Raw genomic sequence first — 25,291 nt, forward strand, 5'->3', positions numbered from 1 at the left:
TATTTACAAATGAGCATCAAAGCGATTTTATTCAATTTTATCATTTTTATTTATAATAATTCTTGTAGACCTGTGACCTCTCCGTTTCCTCATTGCTTTGATTACATTATGCCAATACTCTACTGTACTAGTCCTCTCGGATAAAATCACTTTCAAATTAACGCTTTGATGGTCATTTGTAAATACAGAACCTTCATTTAAAACTTTCTAACTTTGCTGGTTTATACTGTGCTTGGTTTGGACTGTACTGGCTTGAAAATACTAACTACCGATTAGCATCGAAGCGTTTTTTCGAAAGTGATTTTATCACTTTCAGATTTAAAAATTCCTGTAAACCTGTGACCTCCCCGTCACCATTATGCCCCGACCCAACTATGCTCCGTCCCCACTATGCCCCGACCCCACTGTACTGGTTTTTTTTATTTTTAGTATTACAATGTAAACAGGTTATAAATAAAAATGTTTTGGGGAAATGACATGTAAAACACTGCGGTTGTTGTATGTTTTTATCTTTTAAAACGTATTTGATGTTGGTGATTTATGATATGTTTCCTGAAATGTTTGAAGTATTATTTGACCAATATAGTTTAAGATTACAAATATTATATAATATTATTATATTCTTCATGTTTTTAAGCTGTCTCTCCCATCACCGCTGTAACGATCATATTTCACTTGACCGTTACTTCGCGTTCCAAACCAACTGACACAGCACCCCCGACTATAGGTAGGGGAACGGTCGCACACACAGGACAATGCACGTCGCGTATCATCTAATTAACCAGTTGACTTTACCATCACGGACCGCCAATATCCTCGACCTTGCGCTCTATATTTTTGCCGTTTTACTACAAGCCGCCCATCCGACTATCTTTTGTGTGCGTCCGTTTCAACTCCGCTTTGACCAACCATTTCATCGTCCAACCCAGGTCAGAGTGTATATATATATATATATATATTGTATGATTTTGTATTTTATTTAGAAACCCTAATTTAGAATAAAACATCTTGTAGCCTGCAGCTGAGAGTTAGATTATTTAACAGTGTGACCGCCCGTTCTAGCTCCTCGGGCGATATATTAAGTTAATAAGGGAGACTTTAAGGCCAATTAGACGTAGACAACGGCCTAGCCAACCGTTTTCCCGTGGGGATCCGTCTATTTTAGCTTTATCGACGGCCACTTTGCCTAGTCTAGCCAGCTAGACAAGTAGGTCCGTTACAACTTGGTGGAGGCGCCGATTGCCGTTAGTTTTATTTTTTACCTTGGGGGAGAACCCATTTTGCAAGTGAATAAACTACGGCCACGACCCCATATAACTGCACTGATTAATTTATTCGCTCTCAGTTTGTGTTAAGGTGTTTTATTTTACGGTACAAATTGCTCTGGAATTTTAAAGGATATTTTATTTAACTTAAATTGCATTATTTTTATTTAATTAAAAATTAATTATGAGTATTACTCCGCAATGCTTTTCCGGTCGAATGACCGAAGATATTATTGGGTATTTTAAAGATTACGAACGAATTTCGGCAGCAAATACCTGGACTGACGGGCAAAAAGTAGTTATGTTTCCGCTGTACCTTAGAGAGGAAGCGAAGATTTTGTTTGAGAAGATAGAGGATGAAACTAATACCTTATCTTGGTCTATTTTAAAAAAGGTGTTCACGGAATACTATAATTCCGAGAAACAACGAGCGCTTTTGAGAGAAAATTTAAATAGGAGAAAGAAACGGCCGGAGGAAACACTACAGAGTTACATTTTGAAAGTACTGGGAGAGTGTAAACGAGTGGATGAGAAAATGAGTTAGAAAGAGACAAGTAAGATAATTAGGAAGGGGTTACCTCAGGATATATATTGGAGGATATATGCAATGGACAACTCTACGGTTGATAAGATAATATCAAATATTAGGTCATATGAGGCGGACATGGCAGCAATTAATAATAATGGATGCGAAATAGAATTATTGAGGAGAGAGATTGAGATACTTAAAGTTAGTAAACATAATGATATTAGTGATGAAGACTATTGAGAGAAGAGCTTGAGGAACTTAAAGCTAACATGAATAATAGACCGTTTAAAAGTAATGGTAATTTGAGAAGAAATTTTAATAATTATAGAAATAATGGCAGTAAATTTAATGGTAACGGTGAAGGTAAACATTTTAACAAGCGCGATAATAATAATGATTATAGGAATAGAAGTTATCATAATGACGACGCCGCATCCGATAGCAGATATGGACGAAATAGACCTAGGAGTAATTCTGATTATGGTAGAAGTGAGGAAGACGATTTTGATAACCATAGTGAAAACGATTACAACGCGCGTTTTAGGAATAATGATAGACAAGAGAATAAAAATTATAATACTCCACCCCGAGTAGAAAACATAGGTAGCTGTGTAATTAATAATGCAGATTATAAAGGGAATAATCCAGTAATCATAGGTGTTTTAGATAATGTATCACATCATTTTACTGTTGACTCAGGCGCGACTACTAGCGTTATTAACGAAAATATGCTTCCCAAAAATCATGTAATTAGTTCTTACGGGAAGACAAAATTATATACAGCCAATGGTTCAAAATTAGATTTAGTTGGCAGGTCAACTATTAAAGTATATTTTAATCAGGGGTTCGGAACTAATTCCGGAACATGTTCCTTCATGACTCCCTGTTGTAATCGTTCCGGAACAAATACCCGGAACTCGTTCCTCAAGATATTCGTTCCGGAGCAAATACTCGGAACTCGTTCCTCGAGATATTCGTTCCGGAGCAAATACCCGGAACTCGTTCCTCAAGATATTCGTTCCGGAACAAATACCCGGAACTCGTTCCTTGAGATATTCGTTCCGGAACAAATACCCGGAACTCGTTCCTTGAGATATTCGTTCCGGAGCAAATACTCGGAACTCGTTCCTCGAGATATTCGTTCCGGAACAAATACCCGGAACTCGTTCCTTGAGATATTTGTTCCGGAGCAAATACTCGGAACTCGTTCCTTTGATATTTGTTCCGGAGAAAATAAAATGTAATTGTTCCTTGTCATTATTAATAATTTATTAATGGAGCAAAATGTATTTGTTCTACGTATTATGTTGTTTCGTTCGAGTTTATTGAAGGTGCACATTTTTTTTGTTACTTTATTCTTTGTGTGTGGTATTTTAGAAACAATAGACACATTAATGTAAGTTAAATATTAATTAATTTAAGTTAAATGTTAATTAATTTACCAAAAGATTATAGTTAATGCATTTAATATAACAATCAATGTTATTTTCAGTGTACATAAATGTATATAGTATATACATGGTGAAAGTTAACAGAGCTATTATAATATATTTTTACATACTGAGAAAAATGTATGCAACTAATCCATCAAAACCATCAGTTCTTTAATCATAAATTAAACTTGCAAAGTTAAAAAACACTTAATTTATATTAATTTAATATTTTTTTGGCTAATTATTTATGATTAATTTTCAGTGTATTTTTTTTACACAGCATATACAGGGTGATTCTTTTATCGTGAACCACTCAATATCTCATAGGGTTTAATAGGAAATTAAAATATTTTTTTTTTCATATTGTTGTTATACAATGTGATCTCAATTTTTCACAATTTTTTTTGTTTTTACCCCCCTCTCAACTTGTGATGAAGCTTCAAGTTTAGGACAGGAGGAAAGGAGGAATGTAAGATTATTTTTATCTGGGCGCATTTCCAAACCGCACTTCCCCTTCCATCCTAACTTAAACCTCTTATAACTTTTAAAATAGTTATCCTAATCTGGTTATCGACCAGTCAAAATTTTTAGTACATTATTCTCAATTTAAAAAGTTAATAAAATATATACGTTACCATTTAAGTTTCAAAAGTTGCTATCAAAAAAACTTAGTTGAGAGGGGGGTAAAAACAAAAATAATTGTGAAAAATTGAGATCACATTGTATAAAAACAATATGAAAAAATAAATTTTAATTTCTTATTAAACCCTATGAGATACTGAGTGGTTCATGATAAAATAATCATCCTGTATTACTCTAAGGATAAAAACTATTAGCTAGTTAAAAAGACCTAATAAATAATTAAAATATTCAATAAGGATTGAATAATAAATGTATAAATAATAACTGGATTCATAAATAAAATAAATTAACTACTGTTATAACTTATAACCTATAAACAGTAAGTTGTGAAAATTTGCATAGTAATAACATAACAGATTTGAATGTAGATCGACTTATATGGTTAATAACAATATTAATGCATTTACACAGACATTTCCCAACGTTATTATTTACTGATATAGTACCTAAATATTATCTTAATGGTGTATCTACATATACATTTGAAAATAACTTGCTATAGACATGCAGTAGAAAAGAAGCGTTCGGCCAATGTAGCCATTATATAATAGATTAGGATAACTGTATTAAAAGTTATAAGAGGTTTAAGTTAGGAAAAAAATAAACTTAAATACCTACGCATTAATATTGCGTTTAATTTATGATTAAAGAACTGATGGTTTTGATGGATTAGTTGCATACATTTTTCTCAGTATGTAAAAATATATTATAATAGCTCTGTTAACTTTCACCATGTATATACTATATACATTTATGTACACTGAAAATAACATTGATTGTTATATTAAATGCATTAACTATAATCTTTTGGTAAATTAATTAACATTTAACTTAAATTAATTAATATTTAACTTACATTAATGTGTCATTTAACTTAAATTAATTATATTTAACTTACATTAATGTGTCATTTAACTTAAATTATTAATATTTAACTTACATTAATGTGTCATTTAACTTAAATTAATTAATATTTAACTTACATTAATGTGTCTATTGTTTCTAAAATACCACACACAAAGAATAAAGTAACAAAAAAAATGTGCACCTTCAATAAACTCGAACGAAACAACATAATACGTAGAACAAATACATTTTGCTCCATTAATAAATTATTAATAATGACAAGGAACAATTACATTTTATTTTCTCCGGAACAAATATCAAAGGAACGAGTTCCGAGTATTTGCTCCGGAACAAATATCTCAAGGAACGAGTTCCGGGTATTTGTTCCGGAACGAATATCTCGAGGAACGAGTTCCGAGTATTTGCTCCGGAACGAATATCTCAAGGAACGAGTTCCGGGTATTTGTTCCGGAACGAATATCTCAACGAACGAGTTCCGGGTATTTGTTCCGGAACGAATATCTTGAGGAACGAGTTCCGGGTATTTGCTCCGGAACGAATATCTCGAGGAACGAGTTCCGAGTATTTGCTCCGGAACGAATATCTTGAGGAACGAGTTCCGGGTATTTGTTCCGGAACATAAAAGAGAAATGAGTCAAATAGGAACGAATTCCGAACCCCTGATTTTAATAATATTCCTGTAGAAATACAATGCGCGGTCGTACGAAATTTGAATTGTAATAGTCTTCTTGGAGTTGATTTTCTAATTAAATATAAGGGCGTAGTCAACTTTGTTAAGTCAAAAATACAACTTAACGTGAATAATAAGGAAATACACATCGATTTTTTTAAAAATTATAATAATGGAATTAACATAAATAGGGTTGAAGATAATAACAACAATGGTTATTATATGGCTAATAAGAATGTGAATAATAAAAATAGTAGGATTAGCCAGAATACTAGGATTAATAATGGTAAAAGGAATTTTAAGAATTGTGTGCATAGTAATCATAGCGCTAATAAGAATATTAATTTGGGTAACTTTAATTATTATAAATATTATAGACACCCCCGTGGGTTAAATAATAATCATTCTAGGGCTCTATTCAATGGGAAAAATAGGACAACCCATAATTATTATAATGGAACTAGAAATAGGAAGTTTGAATATAACTGTAATAGTTCTACTTTTAATGATCAATCTAGAAAGGGTATTAGCAATAGACAGAGACCCAATTATACTAGCAGACCATTTATCACTAACCAGCAACATAACATAGGTAACTTTGACCATAACCTAGGAACTCAAAATTATGTTGAAACTCCAATTCCTCTGTTTTCCTCTGTCTCTTGATGGAAATTCCAAGAGGCAGTATAAGGAAAAGGAAAAATAAATTTCTATTTTTCTTTTGTAAAAATATAATTTTTTGTTTTTTTTTTGGGGGAATCATACATATAATTATATTATGCGCGAATATATAAATTATTTACTTCTGTTAGGTAGCGTCTTTAAAAATATAAATATAAATTGTAATTCACATTTCTCACGGTGTGATTACTAGGAATACATCTAGCAAAAAAAAAAAAAAAAACACATATTTCCTTGGAGGCAGACAACTGCCGTTGCAGGTTTTATAATTTCAAACTAACTGCTATCCCGTAATTATAAACGTTCGATTGTAAGGCAATGCCTTTTTCTGTTATTGCGTTGTCAGAAATGAATCATGGACATGTCCGAGTCTTATTTTCTGACAATCCTTGGACACCAATCCCCGACTCGCACTTCATATTATTATTTGAATTTGACACGGTTATAAAATATTATAATACGATTCCTTGACCGTTAGAACAGAAATTTAAAACAACGTATTTAAAAGTGATGATCATGATTTTAACGGAGAACAATAATGTAACATGTACAATCTCAGACGGTACCCGAGACGATATATACACATATACACGCACACACCCGTATGTGCCAGTGATCGCAATGTTTTGCTGACGTTGTAATTTCTGGGACAATTTTTATTGTAATATTAGTTAGAAGGTTTTAATATTATTTTTCATAATATTAAATAAATAAGTGATTTTTTTTCCCTCAAGACAAAGTAAATTATATTATCAAAATATAAAAGAGTAAATATTATCGGTCTGTGCCGTGCAATTATGCAAACGTGTAAAAATAATTATCTTTATATTTTGCCCCGTAAGTATAAATAAGCAATTAGGATCGGAACGTCATTTATGTATTACTGTAATTTCCAGAAGTAGGTCATTTTATGGTCCATTTTAGTCGCGACCCCTATTTGTCAGCCTAGGATAATATGAACTAGGTCAATTTTTTTTTCCAACTATATTAGAATTTAATATTCACTTACTACTTCTGCCGTACGCCTATTGCTAAGTCATCAATACTACCGAATTATTTGCCGATTTTATTTACATCATCGTTTTTGCCGACGCGTACTAAATAGTACCTATTTGCCGTTTGTTTCATCTTTAGTCGCACGTTGCCGCCCGCAGCCAAGGAGGCGATCATATTCGGCCGCACGTTGCCGCTTTTAAGATAATCAATTTGAATTTGATTTTGTATGTTTTTATTTGCCGTTTAATTGCCGTTTTTGCCATGGCCATAGATCGCCGCAATTTTAAATTGCCGCATACCTATTGTTGCCGATATTGCCGCCTAAGTGCCGCATTTTAACCGCAAAGTTCAATATTTTATTGATTTATTTTGCCGTTGGTCTGGAGACCAACATTTTTACCACACCATATAACACATATCTTTGAATTTCGAATGTCGATCATATGGGTAGTTTAAGAGAAAGGAGTAGCTAACCTTTATTTTATACGTCCGGATCGAATTTTTGAATTTTAAATATTTTGGTTGTTAATACGCGAATGTCATCAGCGATTTTGGTAGTGAATAAATACATATTTCCGGTTGGTTACCGTTGAGTTTTTATATTTTATTTATACGGCTGTTTGTCTCTGCGTTTGTTCAGATTGACTGTTATATTATTATTTGGCAAATATTTTCCCGGCTAACCCCCGGTGACCGTCCGGTTTTACCGTTGACATGTTTTTTACACGGCACTGTCTCTGACGATCTCAGATTGACTTATTTTACTTGTTGAATAATATTTTATTATTTTTATCAACCAATGGACGACTATTATGTCAGATCACGAGTTGTCATTACATTATGCGGCGTATTAATTTTTCGGCTTTATAAAATAATTTCGGATTAGTTAATGAAATAATGACTGATATTTTACACGGCGTTTCGTTTTCGATTAACTGTTTTTGACTATGTACACATTAAATCGGATTTTAACGAATTTATTTTATTGACACAAGGTGTGCAGATGCAACCAATATTTTCTTTTTACGGCGATTTTATTTTTATATGCATAATTTTGCGCATGCTGATTTTCGTAACTATATGAAATTATTTTGAAATAGTTTCGTTTATTTATTTTTTATTTTAATAAAAATATTTTATTTTTCTTATGAGAACACTTACAATTTTAAAGGGTACTTACGTTAAATGACGTCCGAGTTGCTTGTATTATCAAACCCAAAATGTCTGACCACACAATTGATTCTATTCTTATTTAAATGTTAATTTTCCAAAGCAATGTGTATTTAGGGGCTATATAAAATTATTTATCAATTAATTATACTGTATTTCATTAAGTATATATATATATATATGTATGTCTTATTAAGTCGACTTTTATATTAAGTTTTAGGCGCAGCGGTACGGTGGTCAACTTTTAAAACTGTCTTTTTAAAGACAACCTGTTTGTTAATAATGCCTTTGTTTTACATATTTTTATTATATACATATATATTGACCGATTGTTATAGTTAAAATAAATCATTTCCTAGATATACGATACGCCAAAGGCGCAAGATTAGCCGACGTCAAAATATTTTTTGTAATTTTTTTTGTATCGTATGTGTAATGTTTGTATACATTTTAGAAGAAAAAAAACCGCGTAACGACCTGGGGACGGACATAATTACTTTCTTTAATTTAAATTGTTTACGGAAAACTACCCTACAATTAATCAAAATACACCTGAAGGTGCGTGCATTCTTTAACTTAAGTGTATATTGTAAATGGTCTGGTTTTTTATGCAGCTTTTTCCCCAGAACCATTAAGTTAACTTAAATGCTATTAATTTGTGATTACACATAATTTTATTTTATAAATATTATTCACCGGATGCACGCCCACATTGTTTGTGACCCAACAGATTTTAACTTAATAATGACGAAATTTTTAAATGTGGATTATTGTTAAATTTTAAGAACACTATTTTTGGGGAGGACTTTGCGAAGACCTGGTGTTCCGTTTTTGCCCCGAGCTTATGCCAAGAAAGTGACGATAGGGCGGGCCATTTTCCGATGCAGAGGGAATGCAACAATGATGTGGCCCTAGACTGAGAGGGATGTTCTTCCAGCACTTAGAAGTCACCAGAAGTCCACCGAAAAAATAAACAAGTGTTCTTTCCCCCACTTAGTTTTAAGGGTTCACCTTTATTTTCAGGAATTTTTGTACCACCATTTCGTTTCTTTTGCTTTTCAACCTTTTTTTGACAACCCTTAACTTTATACCACTAGGTCCGAGGTCGGACCTCTACGGGGGAAGGGCAGCTGTAACGATCATATTTCACTTGACCGTTACTTCGCGTTCCAAACCAACTGACACAGCACCCCCGACTATAGGTAGGGGAACGGTCGCACACACAGGACAATGCACGTCGCGTATCATCTAATTAACCAGTTGACTTTACCATCACGGACCGCCAATATCCTCGACCTTGCGCTCTATATTTTTGCCGTTTTACTACAAGCCGCCCATCCGACTATCTTTTGTGTGCGTCCGTTTCAACTCCGCTTTGACCAACCATTTCATCGTCCAACCCAGGTCAGAGTGTATATATATATATATATTGTATGATTTTGTATTTTATTTAGAAACCCTAATTTAGAATAAAACATCTTGTAGCCTGCAGCTGAGAGTTAGATTATTTAACAGTGTGACCGCCCGTTCTAGCTCCTCGGGCGATATATTAAGTTAATAAGGGAGACTTTAAGGCCAATTAGACGTAGACAACGGCCTAGCCAACCGTTTTCCCGTGGGGATCCGTCTATTTTAGCTTTATCGACGGCCACTTTGCCTAGTCTAGCCAGCTAGACAAGTAGGTCCGTTACAACGCCAAACTGTTTGAAACCGATAACCTACATAATATAATATAATGTCGATAGTAAAATTTGACAGATGAACTGGTGCCAGTGTCAATACATATCAGGTTTTATTCCGTACCCTGAATGGCTGAATGTATGTATAGTTGTATGTAATGCGCCTACACATAATAAACAATAATGTTTGTAAATAACACACAATTGTTATTGATTTTTTAGCATTTTACTTTTCTTAGTTTCGCTTCAAAGTGAATATTTTTATATTACAAGTAATAGCGCGTATAAAAACTCATTATGATTTATACCCAACCACATCCTAGCATAATGAACCCAGAAAATATAATAAGCCTTTTTTAAATCATTAACTCCACTAAATTTCTAGTTTTTTTTTTATAAAGTTTAAACCAAATTGCAACCAACTCTGAATTGTTAGGTTTTTAATAACATCTTGCGCCAATTTGTACATATCCATTAAAGAACAAATAATAATATAATTATAGATTACAATGTGAACCAAATATTTAAAAAAATGGTAACCAATATTTATTTTTTAGTAAAAATATTTTAACTAAATAAATAATAATACAAAAACTATAATTATATTTTTATCCATTTTTTGCTGCAATTGGTTTAGGGCACCCAAACATTTCTACATTTGTTAAAGAATAATTTTACTATTTTAATTATATTTTTAACTGGAACCTTTTGATAATATTAAATGGTTTTATCATTGTTCTTACTTTTCTAAATAATTGTATATTTAATTTCTTACATGGAAAAGTATTGAAATCCCGTTTTAAGTTGTGTTTTTATTGAAATATAAAAATAAAACCTATTTTGATGTGATGTTGCTTGATTGTATGCTTATTCAAACAGTTACCTGTTAGCCACGATACACCTATGCTGTATGCATTAAATACCAAAACCAAATACAAAATCTTCGACCTAGTTTTTTACGTCTTATTTACCTTAAATTCGTATCGATATAAAATAGCACAACATGCATCAGTAATAGTAGTAATACAAATAAAAGTACTTAACAATGGTCTATGTAGCCTGGTTTTTCGTACTATTAAATGAGTTTTTATAATATTAAAGAACTTAGTATGTAAAAACACACAATTGTTCTTCATTGTTTTAGCGTCTAAGTTTATTTAGCTACGTATCGTTGTGAATAACATACTATGAGTAATAGCCCACACAAAAACACTTCTCTAAATCAACACACAACCACATATGCAATTTTACAAGTGTTGAAAATAGTACGCAATTATGGAAAGATAATATGAAATTAACATACTATTCAATTTAAAATATGTAGGATTAATGTTTGTACCCTGAATTATTTTAAGGACATTTTTAATAAGACTGATAAGGGCTGCGCAAAAGTATCAGTGTAGCCGCATGAGTTAATATGAACAATTGTGCAGTTATTTTACAACATTATGTACACACTTCTTATCAACCATACGATTTAAATGATAACTACTATATTATAATGAAACACATTACACGAAATTTTATACTCGGATATGTGGTCAAACTGATTTCATTTTGGTCATGTGACGTCTTGGTTTTTGTTTACTTGCCGAGTGAGCTATCTGTTTTCATATAGTCTGTGGTAGTGGTATATTGTAGCCAAGGCTGTTCTTTTTTTTGGCCCATAACATTACACCACTCAATTCTCCCCTTTTGAAATGGGTTTAATTTCTTACAGTATCTTAAACTACTACAGCTTAATATGTTTTTCAAATTTCAAAAGCCTATCTTAAGAGGAAGCAAAGATATAAGGGGGTAAGAAACACCATGTGAATTAGTTTTAGACTCACATTGCTACAACTTGGCTGTCGCACTGCCGTGCGCTCAGACAGTCTCTATTCGAAGTAATAATTAACAAGCTTTAAAATTAAAACAGATTAGAATACTGAGGCAACTAACTACCAGAATTTCAAAGTTTTAAAGTAGTAAAGTATAGATACCTACTTGTTTTTTCATTTATCAAAAAAATTGATTTTCGAAGCGTATCGATTTTTTTGTTAAAATAAAATCATTTTTGTAGCTATTTTTTTTTAAATTAAATAACAAGCTTATTTTTTGGTTAAATGATAGTTACAGTTTTAGAATTTATTTATTCACGCGTATAATGTTTAATACAATTATATTTTTTCGTGACAAAAAATGATTTTTGCGGTTGTTTTTTTGTTGTATGGTATAATGTTTTGTTATTAAATGTAAGCAGTAATTAAATGTGTAGTAAGAACTTATCCTTAGTATTAAATTAAACATATACATCAAACATATTTACTTAATGTTATATATATTGTAATCTGATATGAAATGAGGTAGAATAAATGTGCATAGTATATAAAGATAAATTAAGATTTATATTTCTTCTAAATATAAATACTGAGCCCGTCAAAAATTACATTTCCATAGATAATTTAAAATAAAAAAATTAATATAAGGGAATAAATCAGAAGTAGAAACAAGTTATTGGAATAGACTATATAATAAATTACAAATGTACGTTTTAGTGGTTAATATTTTTTTGGTGAGTGTATAAGGAAACAATAATAAACATAGATACATCTATGATATACATATGCGATAACACCATGAGTTATATACAATATGTTACTATATATATATATTATTAATAAAGGATAAAACACAACGATGGACAAAGATAAACATTTTAAAAACTAATAAGCATATTTATTTTAAGAATGTGACAAGGATCTTTGGTATTACAAATTTGTCAAATAGTTAAATTCAAAAAATATTAAATATTAAATAATAAATTATTGTGAACAAATGATCTCATATTTAAAATTAGTTTACATATAAATATTCTGGTTTTAAGTAACTGTACCACCAAAGTACTAATTGTATATAATTTCGGGTGTATAGAAGGTGCTACATAATTTTAAAAGTAAAACCAACAACTTCTGATGCTTTGTACCAAAACTAAAACGTCCTCTATAACCTCTATCTAAAATTGGGTATTTTATATATTCTGTAACATTTGACTGTTGCACTCTTTATTAATTATATTTGAGATTTTAGCATTTTTAAACTATTAATTACTTATAGTATTGACTTTTATTAATCTCAAATACACCTTTAATGACTAAAATATATCTAGTAATAATAGTTTTATAGCCATGCTTCTATTAGGATTCACCAATTAATGATCTAATCAGAGTCTCCAATTTTTTTGCATTCAATTATAACTAGGATGCACTAAATTTTAATAATAATTTTTTATAATACTCATAAAATAAGATAATTATATTTCGATTTAATTTACAATCGGAAAAATATCTATGAATTATTAAAATATATGTTTGTAGATGCGTTTATATCAGTATAGTCCAAATCAAGCAACAGTATAAACTATGCACAGTTCAAACCAACAAAGTAAAAAATTACTTAAGTGGTCTTTTATCCATAGATTCCCGTTGAATCGTCTTCTTGAATGTTAATTTATATTAACATAATAAATAATTCCTTTAACTCATTTTGTACTAAACTATTTCTGTACTGATTTAGACTGTACTTGCGTGAGACAATGCTGGAATTATTTTCACATTCAATGACTCAAGTTAGTTAACGCGACCGTAATAATGTTTCCATTATAATATAACTCTCTTCAATATACAAAACCACTATCTAAAACGAGTAAATAAATCTGTTGGTTTCAGTCAATAATAGTTGTAGTTAACGAAAAACAAGACATTTTAAAATTGGCCGAATAAAAATGTTTATTATGATTTAGTAAAATATATAAACATGGTTTTGAAAAAATAAATACACAATTTGATAATTGATTGGAAACTGTTAAGAAACTGGATATTATTATGACACCTTTAAATCCTTCCTGAAATAAAAAAAAATTTAAAATCTGAATTTATTTTCATGACACCATTGTTAAAATAAAACTATTGTTAATTGTTTAAGCATGTTATAGTTATACTTTTTTTTTTACCTACATTTCCTTAAAAAAAACTTTATTCACTAGGAAGGTATAAATTATTTTGGAAAATGTAATATAATAAAGATTTGTATTAAATTCTTTTAGCTAAGTCATATATTTAAGGGGAACGGAAAGCGTATTTTTTTTTTACAAATGAAGACTAAAACGTGGAGTCACTTTTAGAATTGTCTACCGAACCGATTTCAATAATAATTATTTTATTCTATAGTTTAACATCTTCTCTATGGGAGCTAAAAAACCGATTTTTTATTTTTGTTTTCAAAAAATATTTATAAGCATTTTTATTTTTACTTTTTTATAGTTTTTTCTAATACATACAACTACTTTTTAATAGCTAAATCAAAAATCGGTCTTTAGCCCCCATAGAAAAAATAGTAAGTTTCACATAAAAATTAAAAAACTTGTAATCCATCCAATAGATACGTCAGAAAATGACATCCACGGAAGTCATTTTTTATCAAACTTTCGTCATAATTTGGAGAAAAATAACTTTAAAAGTATTATAATTAGAAAATTGTAATATGTGTTCCTTGAAATTAATAGGCATATTAAAAATGGCTATTAGGTTAATTTTTGCCAAATATTACCTAACCTTTGCCCTTTAATAAATAACGCTTTCCGTTCCCCTTAACAGAAATATACACCGGCTTTTAATTTCCAAAGACATATGTAACGGTTTTTGTTTTTATAACCGTTTATGTACGTTCTCAAATTGTTTAGATTTCTTTATCGATAGAAAAGTTTCAATCATTTTTTTTTAAACTTTTATATTTTAATGGTTAGCTTACTCCGTCGTTATCAATGATGACGACGATGTGCTTCTAAAATTTAGTTATTTTTTTACTAGGTATATCAACTTACTTAATCTTTATCATCAGCATAACTAAAAGGATTGGGATTATCTGTATCATCTATTCCACCACATTTTGCACACAAATAAAAACAAGTTACTAAAGGACAGCAACACACCATTCGAGCCTTAGTTGAACATTTCATCGGTGCATCGGGAGGAGATTTATCTAAATAAAAAAAAAAAATTAGACATTTACCTTATTATTACTTATATTATTGTTTAAACTATAAAAAGAAGGTTACATATTATTGTACTGACTTGTTTTGTATACTACCGGTTTCTTTTCAATCGAATTAGTTTCACCTATCCCAAAAAAATAATATTCAAATCATATATTACAGTTTGCTAACTTTAAAGTGACAATTTGGTTTAAAAAAAAAAAAAAAATGTTTGTAAGTATTGGTTTTTTAACGATTTTTACAGTAACCTTTTAACACAGATGTTATTTGGCAGTAACTAAAACGTCAAGTTAAGTTACTTTCTGAAATGTCGATCGAACCAATTGATTTACCTTATTATTACTTATATTATTGTTTAAACTATAAAAAGAAGGTTACATATTATTGTACTGACTTGTTTTGTGTACTACCGGTTCCTTTTCAATCGAATTAGTTTCACCTATCCCTAAAAAATAATATTCAAATCATATATTACAGTTTGCTAACTTTAAAGTGACAATTTGGTTTAAAAAAAAAAAAAAATGTTTGTAAGTATTGGTTTTTTAACGATTTTTACAGTAACCTTTTAACACAGATGTTATTTGGCAGTAACTAAAACGTCAAGTTAAGTTACTTTCTGAAATGTCGATCGAACCAATTGCAATAATTTCTTTGTTTTTAGTTTAACATCTTCTCAATGGGGTCTTAAAGGCCGATTTTTATTGATTGATTCTACGAAATTAATTTTTATCTAACTGTCGTCATAACTCGAAGAAAAAACTAGTTGGAATAAATAAGAATGGCTACTAGATCAATTTTTGTAAAATATTGCCTTTTCTTTACCCCTTTAACAAAAGTACAAAAATATATATAATATGAACGTTTAAAATACATTTTACACTATAAACTAAAAAAATAATAACTAAAAAAATAAAGCCAGTGCAGCCCAAACTACAGTATAACCTAGTACAGTCTAAATCAGTAAAGTAGAAATTAAGTTCAGTCTATACCAATACAGTGTAAACTAAGAACAGTTTAAACTAGTACAGTTCAAACCAGACCACTATCCACAGATTCACACCAAAGCGTTTTCTTAAAAGTTAGGTAAAAAAACAATTGTTATTTTCTACAATATAAAGCATTCGTTAAATATTAAGAATGATCAAAAAATATGTTTTCCATGTTTCATAATAAACAAATTAAATAATATTAGAAGGCTGTCACATATAATATATTTGTATAGTTTTTGTATTTTGGATTTCACATGTCTCTTTAAATATTAAAAAGGAAATTTGTTTAAAATGCTAGTATATTTATATATTTTTTTATATTTAGCTTATTGGAGTCGATCAATGAATGAAAAATATTGTAGGTACAGCTTAATTTAAAACTTATCTCCGTTGAGATGAAACATGAAATGTATAAATGAATAGTAAAAATAATTATTAATCTAGTGTAATATCGCGCTTTGAAAATATCAAACTATTTCTAAAATATGCCTTATTTTTTTTTTTATTCATAACATTACCATATTAATATTAATTTTTATACTCAATTTTCGTATGTACCTGAAGGTGCTGATAGCACAACCAAAACCGCTGTCGATAAAATCAAATAAATGCCTATGCAGTTCATATTTATGATATTAAAGATTAAAGATTATCACCAATGGACTTGATCGCAATACTATACTAAGGCCACTGAGAGAACGCTACTCCTTGGCGCATCCAAATGAACGAGCTCCGCGGTTTCGAGCCTATATTTCTCCCACTCTTCTACTTACTCGCCGCCGTAAATTCCCCTACTCACTACGCGGCGACCGTCGGCTATTCCACGGCCGCCACCACCGAGAAGTTGTATACAGTAGCATATACAATTACAATTGTAATTTGTGTAATTTTAGGTGAAATAAAAGTTATTATTTCTACGATATATTTGTATTGACTTCGTTACTTCCCGACATACTTGTAGAACGATTTTAAATTTTGACGTGTATAACTAAGCTAGAATTCTAAATTTACTTCTGAAACTTCGTAAATACATTTTTTTAGTCCTATACAATAATTTACATGGTGTTAAAGCGCTTGGAAATGTGTTAAGCTAAACATTATACTATAAAAACTTTATACTGGACTTATACTACTTTATAAGTATTATTATGCTATACACATTACAATATACTATTGTATATTATGTTTTTTTTTTAATTTCTAATTAAGTATTTTTATTATTTCTAATCTTCTAAACCATAGCACGAAATAAATTATAAATTATTGGTAAATAAAACTTATTTTAGTTAAGAAATGCGTTATGCAGGACTTGTAAATTCGTTAATAACTGTAAAATATAAGTAGTGGTTATTTTCATAAAGTAATATTGTTTTGTTAAATAAGAGACTAATAGAAACAAATACATGTAACATTGTGGTCACACTTTTAATGGAAGATAACCTTTGATAGATATTTTTGTTGATTCATAGTTCCTAATTTTATAAGTATTATTTTCTCATAGTCGGTAATTAGTATTTTTCTGATTTGGGTTTCACTCGCAATATTGTTTTTGCACTTTTCTCAATTTTCAATAATCCTAAACACATTTTTTTATCGATGCGTTGGTTAATATTAAAAATGTATTCTTCTGGCAATAAACACACCAAAGTGTTTTCATGCGTTTTGCCTGTTGTTGTCGTAGATGGAACGGTTTTTTATTTGTACAAATGCTTCAACTACCAAAATATTTCAAAAAAAAAAAATGTGTATTATTATAATACTATGCATATTATTTTCAAGTCTCTATAGACATTTTTTATAGACTACCGATGAATTTGTTACGTTGAATATCCAACATTTGTACCCGTATATTGTATAATATTAATAAATTCTTCATGTTTTTAAGATATCTCTTCCACCACCACCAAACGGTTTAAAACAAATATCCTTCACAGTATAATGTCAATAGTAACACCATTAATAATGTCAGTGTCTATACATATCAGGCTTTTTTCCGTGCCCTGAATTTTCGTTGTATGAAATGCGCCGATACGAAATACGAAAAACAACAATTTTTGTAAATTGTTATTCAATTTTTAGCATTTTATTTTTCTTATTTTCGTATCAAAGTGAATACGTAGTAATTATATTATGAATAATAGCACATATAAAAACACATTATCATCTATAACCAACCACATCTTATTGGCATTATAAACCCAGAAAATATAATTCGCTATTATTATACTCATTAACTTTTTTTTTTTTTTATAGACTACCGATGAATTTGTTACGTTGAATATCCAACATTTGTACCCGTATATTGTATAATATTAATAAATTCTTCATGTTTTTAAGATATCTCTTCCACCACCACCAAACGGTTTAAAACAAATATCCTTCACAGTATAATGTCAATAGTAACACCATTAATAATGTCAGTGTCTATACATATCAGGCTTTTTTCCGTGCCCTGAATTTTCGTTGTATGAAATGCGCCGATACGAAATACGAAAAACAACAATTTTTGTAAATTGTTATTCAATTTTTAGCATTTTATTTTTCTTATTTTCGTATCAAAGTGAATACGTAGTAATTATATTATGAATAATAGCACATATAAAAACACATTATCATCTATAACCAACCACATCTTATTGGCATTATAAACCCAGAAAATATAATTCGCCATTATTATACTCATTAACTCCCCTAAATTTCACACCTAAATATTTTTGTTACAATTAAGTTAGGTTTTTTTATAAATAACCACATAAAAGACGTAAACATTTTTAATAAAATAATGTAGAAAATTTCATCAACAACCTTTAATTTTAAAATTCAGTTTGTTTTAACCCTTTCGTTCCTAACATCCTCGTACGAACTTTAAAAAATCGAATAAAATATTAACAATGTATTATCAACGTTTTAAATACAAGTTCTTGTATAGATTGATGATAAAAAAATCGACACAGCTATATTAATAATCAATATTAGTCCGATATTATGGTTTGTTTAGCATCATAGGTTTTCCTTATTTTCACAAATTTACAACGTCATCATTATGGAAATTTTTTTAATATAGTTATATATTTTTTTATAACCAGTAAAAGACTTTTTTTGTAATTTGTGTAATTTTAGGTGAAATAAAAGTTATTATTTCTACGATATATTTATATTGACTTCGTTACTTCCCGACATACTTGTAGAACGATTTTAAATTTTGACGTGTATAACTAAGCTAGAATTCTAAATTTACTTCTGAAACTTCGTAAATACATTTTTTTAGTCCTATACAATAATTTACATGGTGTTAAAGCGCTTGGAAATGTGTTAAGCTAAACATTATACTGGACTTATACTACTTTATAAGTATTATTATGCTATACACATTACAATATACTATTGTATATTATGTTTTTTTTTTAATTTCTAATTAAGTATTTTTATTATTTCTAATCTTCTAAACCATAGCACGAAATAAATTATAAATTATTGGTAAATAAAACTTATTTTAGTTAAGAAATGCGTTATGCAGGACTTGTAAATTCGTTAATAACTGTAAAATATAAGTAGTGGTTATTTTCATAAAGTAATATTGTTTTGTTAAATAAGAGACTAATAGAAACAAATACATGTAACATTGTGGTCACACTTTTAATGGAAGATAACCTTTGATAGATATTTTTGTTGATTCATAGTTCCTAATTTTATAAGTATTATTTTCTCATAGTCGGTAATTAGTATTTTTCTGATTTGGGTTTCACTCGCAATATTGTTTTTGCACTTTTCTCAATTTTCAATAATCCTAAACACATTTTTTTATCGATGCGTTGGTTAATATTAAAAATGTATTCTTCTGGCAATAAACACACCAAAGTGTTTTCATGCGTTTTGCCTGTTGTTGTCGTAGATGGAACGGTTTTTTATTTGTACAAATGCTTCAACTACCAAAATATTTCAAAAAAAAAAAATGTGTATTATTATAATACTATGCATATTATTTTCAAGTCTCTATAGACATTTTTATCGATAAAAACCTTTTTCTGTTAGATTAAAATATGTAACAAAAAATTATTGGAAATTAAAAATAATTTTTAAAATCAAAATTCACGTGAAATTATTTTATAATACCTAACTGTCAAACAAAAGTTCAAAAAAAATATTTATTAAAACTTTTCGAAATTAGAAGTTTTTTCCATTTTTTTATCTAAATACAACCTCGTGCACCAAACATACATCTCGACCGACTTAAATGTTTGAAATTATATTTTATTAGGACAATTTATTAAAAGAAACACATATCGCTATTGTTGTAATTTGTTTTATTTAGATAACACTATAAATATTAATAATGCAGCATACTATTTTATATTATTATTATTTATTCCATCTAATACCGTATGAAATGTATGTATTATATTTTTTATTTCATGACTTCGGCTTATTGTCAAATGAACCAAATACATATTTTATACAATAATAAACGGAAATAGCTTTTGCAATTTTCAGTAGGTACTTAGTATGTAATAATCAAGTGTGTACCGACTAAGAACAATATAATATTAACAAATTGAAAATATTAGGCCAATCTAGCTCCCTTTTCGACAATTGCAAGTTGATGGAACGTCGATCCAAGGTAGCCTGTACTTTCAGGTGTGTTCGATTGGAAGAAAACGTATAGTCTAAAACACAAGTTTTACAATAATATCATGTTAACTATTTTATAAAATACAATTATTAGCTTTCGATTAAAGTAACTTAGCCTGTCTCCCTTCTGAAATTAAATAATCTCAACACTTAAATCCTGATATTGCGCTTAAGAAATAAAAAAACCAAAAAATCTTATTCCGCTTTTGGGGAAGGGTTGATGAAATTTTGATCTGAGAGTATTTTCTAAAAGCGACACACCTCACAAATGTTTGGATATATATTTTTATTTGTCACAACGGTATAGTTATGTATTAGGTGAATCTATAGTAACAATATTAGCTTATAGGTCATACTCGTACAATAATTGTGCCTAACTAACAACCTTGGGGAGATGATAAAATGTGTTTAATGCTATTGTGCAAACTACAAACACAAAGAGCCGTGAACTTCTTAGGGCTTGAACTATCAGTTCTAAAATGGTGTACCGCACTTACTTATATGTATAATATAAAACATTTGGTAAAAGTTTGGTAATGGAGACTTACTTTTACCGTAAGAACTTGAATAAAAATATGTTATGCGTAGTTGTAAAATGGAAAATTTTAAAAATTCAAACAGTTACTAGTAAAAATGTATCTCCTTTACCAAACTTTTACCAAATATTCTATGTATATACAAGTAATAAGTGCTGTATACATTCCAGAATGTTTAGTTCAAGCCCTAAGAAGCTCAAGGGTCTTAAATGTTTTCATTTTTTGTACAATGCAAAACTTTGAAGTTACTATTATACATCATAAAAAAAATGGCAAAAAACAAAATTATGAAAAAAAGTACCTATAGTTTGATGTCAGAATTAAAAAAAAAAAATTGTCGTTACTTTGACCTTGAGTTAATATACAAATTCATGACATTTATACAATTTTGAATTAGTTTTTCATTTTTAACTTATTAATAATTAAAAAAAATTCATGTTATACAGTATGTGTTTTACTATTGTTTACAATACAATTTTATTAAGAAAAGCGACAGCACTTTAGACCTTATCGGGTTAATCCTAATACTTTTTTCTTTGGAAAATTGAGCTCGGTTATAATTACCTATTTTTTGGTATTCCAACAGTTTCGTGAACGTAATCTGTGATGGCGGCAATATGTTTTTTATTTTCTTCTGGCCCTAAGCTACCAATACTTGTGACTTGAACAATTCCACATGGCTCGCTGGATGCACCAAAAGTCATTTTCAAACCACTATTCACAAGCGTTATACAAAACTGAAAAACAATGTATATTTATAATATTACATTGAAATAATTTTTTTTAATGATTCATTGCAAATTGAAATGCGGTTTGAGATTATTTTACTGTCTGTAGTATAGTATAATGTCGGTGTCCCAAACACCTGTGGGGCTTTTTCCAAAAAATTCTCTGAAATTAAGTGTTCTTAGTTAGGTAGGTATAAGTTCTCAGAAATAAAAATTCCATCAGAACAGAAATTTAAAAGTGCTCAGCAAAACGTTGACACACTTATGTAATTTAAACTTATTAGTTATTTAGTATATTTTATAAATGTGTATTGGCAATATTACTATGAATGATTTGTCCTGATCAATATTTTGTATTAAAAATACAATTTACTACGAATTTAGGGTTTTATTATAATTAATAACTAGAAACTAGTTCTGAACTTATTTTTGTCATCAACAACTTTTTAAAGATCTAATACCTACACATTTTGGTCGTTTTCAATAAATGTCAAATAGGAAATCTTATTTTTTTAAAAGATCAAGAAATTTGTTATAAAAATAAAAGTCATTTCAAAAATTTGTCGGTCTCGGAATGTTATTTATATATTTACACTATCATTTAAATTTAGTACAGTTCCATTTTAATTGTATTTTGAGCCAATTAACGTTTAAATTATTGGGTTTAACTTATTTCTAAAATTAATTTTATTATTTCCGTAGGTACTCACTTTGGGTCCTTTGCCAAGTGTATTAGACAGCACTTTCAAAGCTCCGCTTAAGAAATCATCAGGTATTTTTGATGAGGGTAAGTTTGTGTCCAAACTTAAACGAGGCATTTTAAGATTTTTTTGATTATTTTAAACTGAACAAAAATTAAATCGAAATGATCAAGTATAGCGACCGTTCACGTTCTATAACACATTAATACTTGTTCGGTTACATAATTCGGTATTATAATTTTTTTTCGAGTATAGATATTTAATTTTTTTAACAGTAAGTTATTGGATATCGTTATAATTATTAAAAAAACTGCGTATAAATATAACGTTAATAACTGTTAATCTTGATTTTTTTTTTTGCAAATCGTTACATAATATTTTGTCTGTCGCACTGACCAAACTCATAGGGCACACACACATTTAATGAATTATGTAAGATATAACTATAATAATTTAACAACCTATGTTATTTGTGGCCATTCGACTTTCAACACTATAGTAAGGCAAGCACCTACATATACACTCATTCCAATTGATTGTTAACTCCAAGTACACAAAAAAAAATGCCAACCTTAAGTCTAATCACAAACGTACCCAAGTACAAAGTACCGGCAAGTTTCTTGTCTGACGCGTCCAAGTTGGTCAGTGAGATTTTAAAAACTCCAGAATCGGTAAGTTTCTTCAACTTGTATTAAAGTTGCAGCCATGTGTAATTCATATAGATTAGGTACCTATACTTAAATTAACATTGGATTTTTTTTTTCAAAAATGTTTATTAAATAAATATTTAACAATTGAAATATTTACCCACAACGACTAGACTAAGACATATTATTAAATTAAGTAAAAAATTAAAAAATATTATTTTTTCAAAAAAAAGAACAGTATAAAACACAGTTTAGATCTTAACGCGTTTTAATTTTTTTTTCTAAAAATTGTGTTTTGTACATTCATATGTTGTTTCACGTTGCCAGTAATAGGTAGTTATTTTTATGTATTTCTTTTTTAATATAAATTTATCGATTTTTAATAATTAATGTCAACTAAAAATAAGTCTTTTTTTTTAGCTTTATTTATTTCAATTTTTGATGTTGATTTTTTTTTTTAGGAAATTTCTGTTAAAATAAAAACTGGAGATCCAATGTATTGGCATAACAACTATTCTTACTGTGGAATTGGTAGTTTGGCCGGAGTAGGCATTTATGGATTCGAAGAAAATAAGAACAACTCCTTTTCTATTTACAATTTTATTGAAAAACAACTTGGCATTCCACAAAACAGGTAATTGTTCTAACTAAACGAATTATACATAATATTGTGATGATATTTTTCTATAAAGTTAAATAGTATATAATAGTATCTAAAAAAACCAGTACAGTGGGGTCGGGGCATAGTGGGGACGGAGCTTAGTTGGGTCGGGGCAAAGTGGTGGCGGGGAGGTCACAGGTTTACAGGAATTTTTAATTCTGAAAGTGATAAAATCACTTTCGAAAAAACGCTTCGATGCAAATCGGTAGTTAGTATTTTCAAGCCAGTACAGTCCAAACCAAGCACAGTATAAACCAGCAAAGTTAGAAAGTTTTAAATGAAGGTTTTGTATTTACAAATGAGCATCAAAGCGTTTATTTGAAAGCGATTTTATCCGAGAGGACTAGTACAGTAGAGTATTGGCATAATGTAATCAAAGCAATGAGGAAACGGAGATAAAACCCAAGTAATAGACCCTATGCATTAATCATACGCCAAAATAACTCAACAATCTTACTATAGTAACAATACTCAAACCCAAAATACAACTAATGCTGACAAAGATTTTACTAAAAATTTTTTTTCATTTCTAACTGATCTCAAATTATTAATCAACCCCATAATATACTTGTTAATAACAGTAATAATTAAAATTGTTTACAAAAAATGCATAATGATTCTAATCTTAATAAAACTTCTCCCAAAGTACTTCTTTAGAATGCTAATGGACTTCAATAGCATAAAAATGAGTTACAAACTATATCTAACGACAATATTATTGACGTAGCTCTAATTAGTGAAACACACTTTACTGAAAAATCACACTTTAACTTATACAACTATACTTCATACAAAACTAATCATCCTGACGGCTCATCTCACACTGGTACTTCTATTTTAATATCAAATACCATACAACACAACAAAATCAGACCGTACCAAAAACAACACGTTCAAGCGTCAAGCGTGTCAATAAATATTAATAATGTTCCAATTACTATTTCGGCTGTCTATTGTCCTTCTCGTTATAATATACGTCAAGTTGATTTTCAAAAATGTTTCGACACTTACGGGTTTGTATATGAATATGCCCAACTAAATATTTACAGGAACAAATTTTTATTTATTTATTTCGTTTACAAATTTTGTTTTACCCCTAATCCCTATAATATCCAAACTTTTAGTTGGACCCAGTTTTTATTGAGTCGGTCCAACTAGAAATGTTTTGTACCCTGTAAGTTTATTTGGACCAAATTTTTATTTTTGGAAGAGTTACCGATTTACTTAAATTTATAGCGATCACACTGTAAATCTTGTGCCCAATATATTTTGTTTTTTGAAGGGGTTTCTTTAAAAGAAATATATTTATCAATACATTTTTGATTTAATGCTCTGTATAATAATATAATTATCATGTTGACTTATTTGGTACTAATAATATTTGGAATATTGGACAATAATTTTATACAACACTAATCAAAATCGTTTTTTTGTTT

The 25,291-nt window shown here is 29.3% G+C and overlaps 3 protein-coding genes and 1 long non-coding RNA gene across 10 annotated transcripts in view; 2 read left to right on the plus strand and 2 right to left on the minus strand.

Annotated features, from left to right (window-relative positions):
• LOC126839751 (macrophage migration inhibitory factor homolog) overlaps positions 1-25,291 on the plus strand; it is a 95,468-nt gene that overhangs the window by 14,276 nt on the left and 55,901 nt on the right. The window contains exons 1-2 of one of the 6 annotated variants that reach the window (XM_050575175.1): positions 22,958-23,218; positions 23,656-23,828. The exons of 2 other annotated variants lie outside the window; for them this stretch is intronic. In XM_050575175.1, coding sequence (XP_050431132.1) covers positions 23,111-23,218; positions 23,656-23,828 — 281 coding nt within the window. In that variant the 5' untranslated portion in view covers positions 22,958-23,110. Of the gene's footprint in view, positions 1-22,922; positions 23,219-23,655; positions 23,829-25,291 lie in introns of those variants that run through there. 3 more of the 6 variants (XM_050575193.1, XM_050575207.1, XM_050575184.1) reach the window with 3 other exon arrangements.
• LOC126839837 (uncharacterized) lies at positions 444-22,712 on the plus strand. 2 transcript variants are annotated; one of them, XR_007685980.1, is made up of 2 exons: positions 444-929; positions 22,549-22,712. It is a non-coding gene; the product is annotated as an uncharacterized LOC126839837 (long non-coding RNA). The 2 variants fall into 2 exon arrangements; XR_007685978.1 differs by lacking the exon at positions 444-929 and adding an exon at positions 5,121-9,657.
• On the minus strand, positions 13,682-16,649 carry LOC126839814 (uncharacterized). The gene is made up of 5 exons (XM_050575232.1): positions 16,512-16,649; positions 15,359-15,409; positions 15,044-15,088; positions 14,794-14,951; positions 13,682-13,815 (listed from the first exon to the last, which is right to left on the minus strand). The coding sequence occupies exons 1-4, from the start codon at positions 16,576-16,578 to the stop codon at positions 14,794-14,796; spliced, it is 321 nt and encodes a 106-aa protein (XP_050431189.1). The 5' UTR covers positions 16,579-16,649; the 3' UTR covers positions 13,682-13,815.
• LOC126839711 (macrophage migration inhibitory factor homolog) lies at positions 20,241-22,748 on the minus strand. Its single transcript, XM_050575133.1, has 3 exons — positions 22,557-22,748; positions 21,683-21,855; positions 20,241-20,617 (listed from the first exon to the last, which is right to left on the minus strand). Exons 1-3 carry the CDS (start codon positions 22,662-22,664, stop codon positions 20,515-20,517), a joined length of 384 nt encoding a protein of 127 aa, XP_050431090.1. The 5' UTR covers positions 22,665-22,748; the 3' UTR covers positions 20,241-20,514.

The sequence above is a fragment of the Adelges cooleyi genome, unplaced genomic scaffold, assembly GCF_023614345.1.
Source record: "Adelges cooleyi isolate 19-005CV unplaced genomic scaffold, UGA_ACOO_1.1 ACOO_flye_CR_arks_rails_tigmint_CR_PRNA_108, whole genome shotgun sequence".
In the NCBI taxonomy this organism is placed as follows: Eukaryota; Metazoa; Arthropoda; class Insecta; order Hemiptera; family Adelgidae; genus Adelges; species Adelges cooleyi.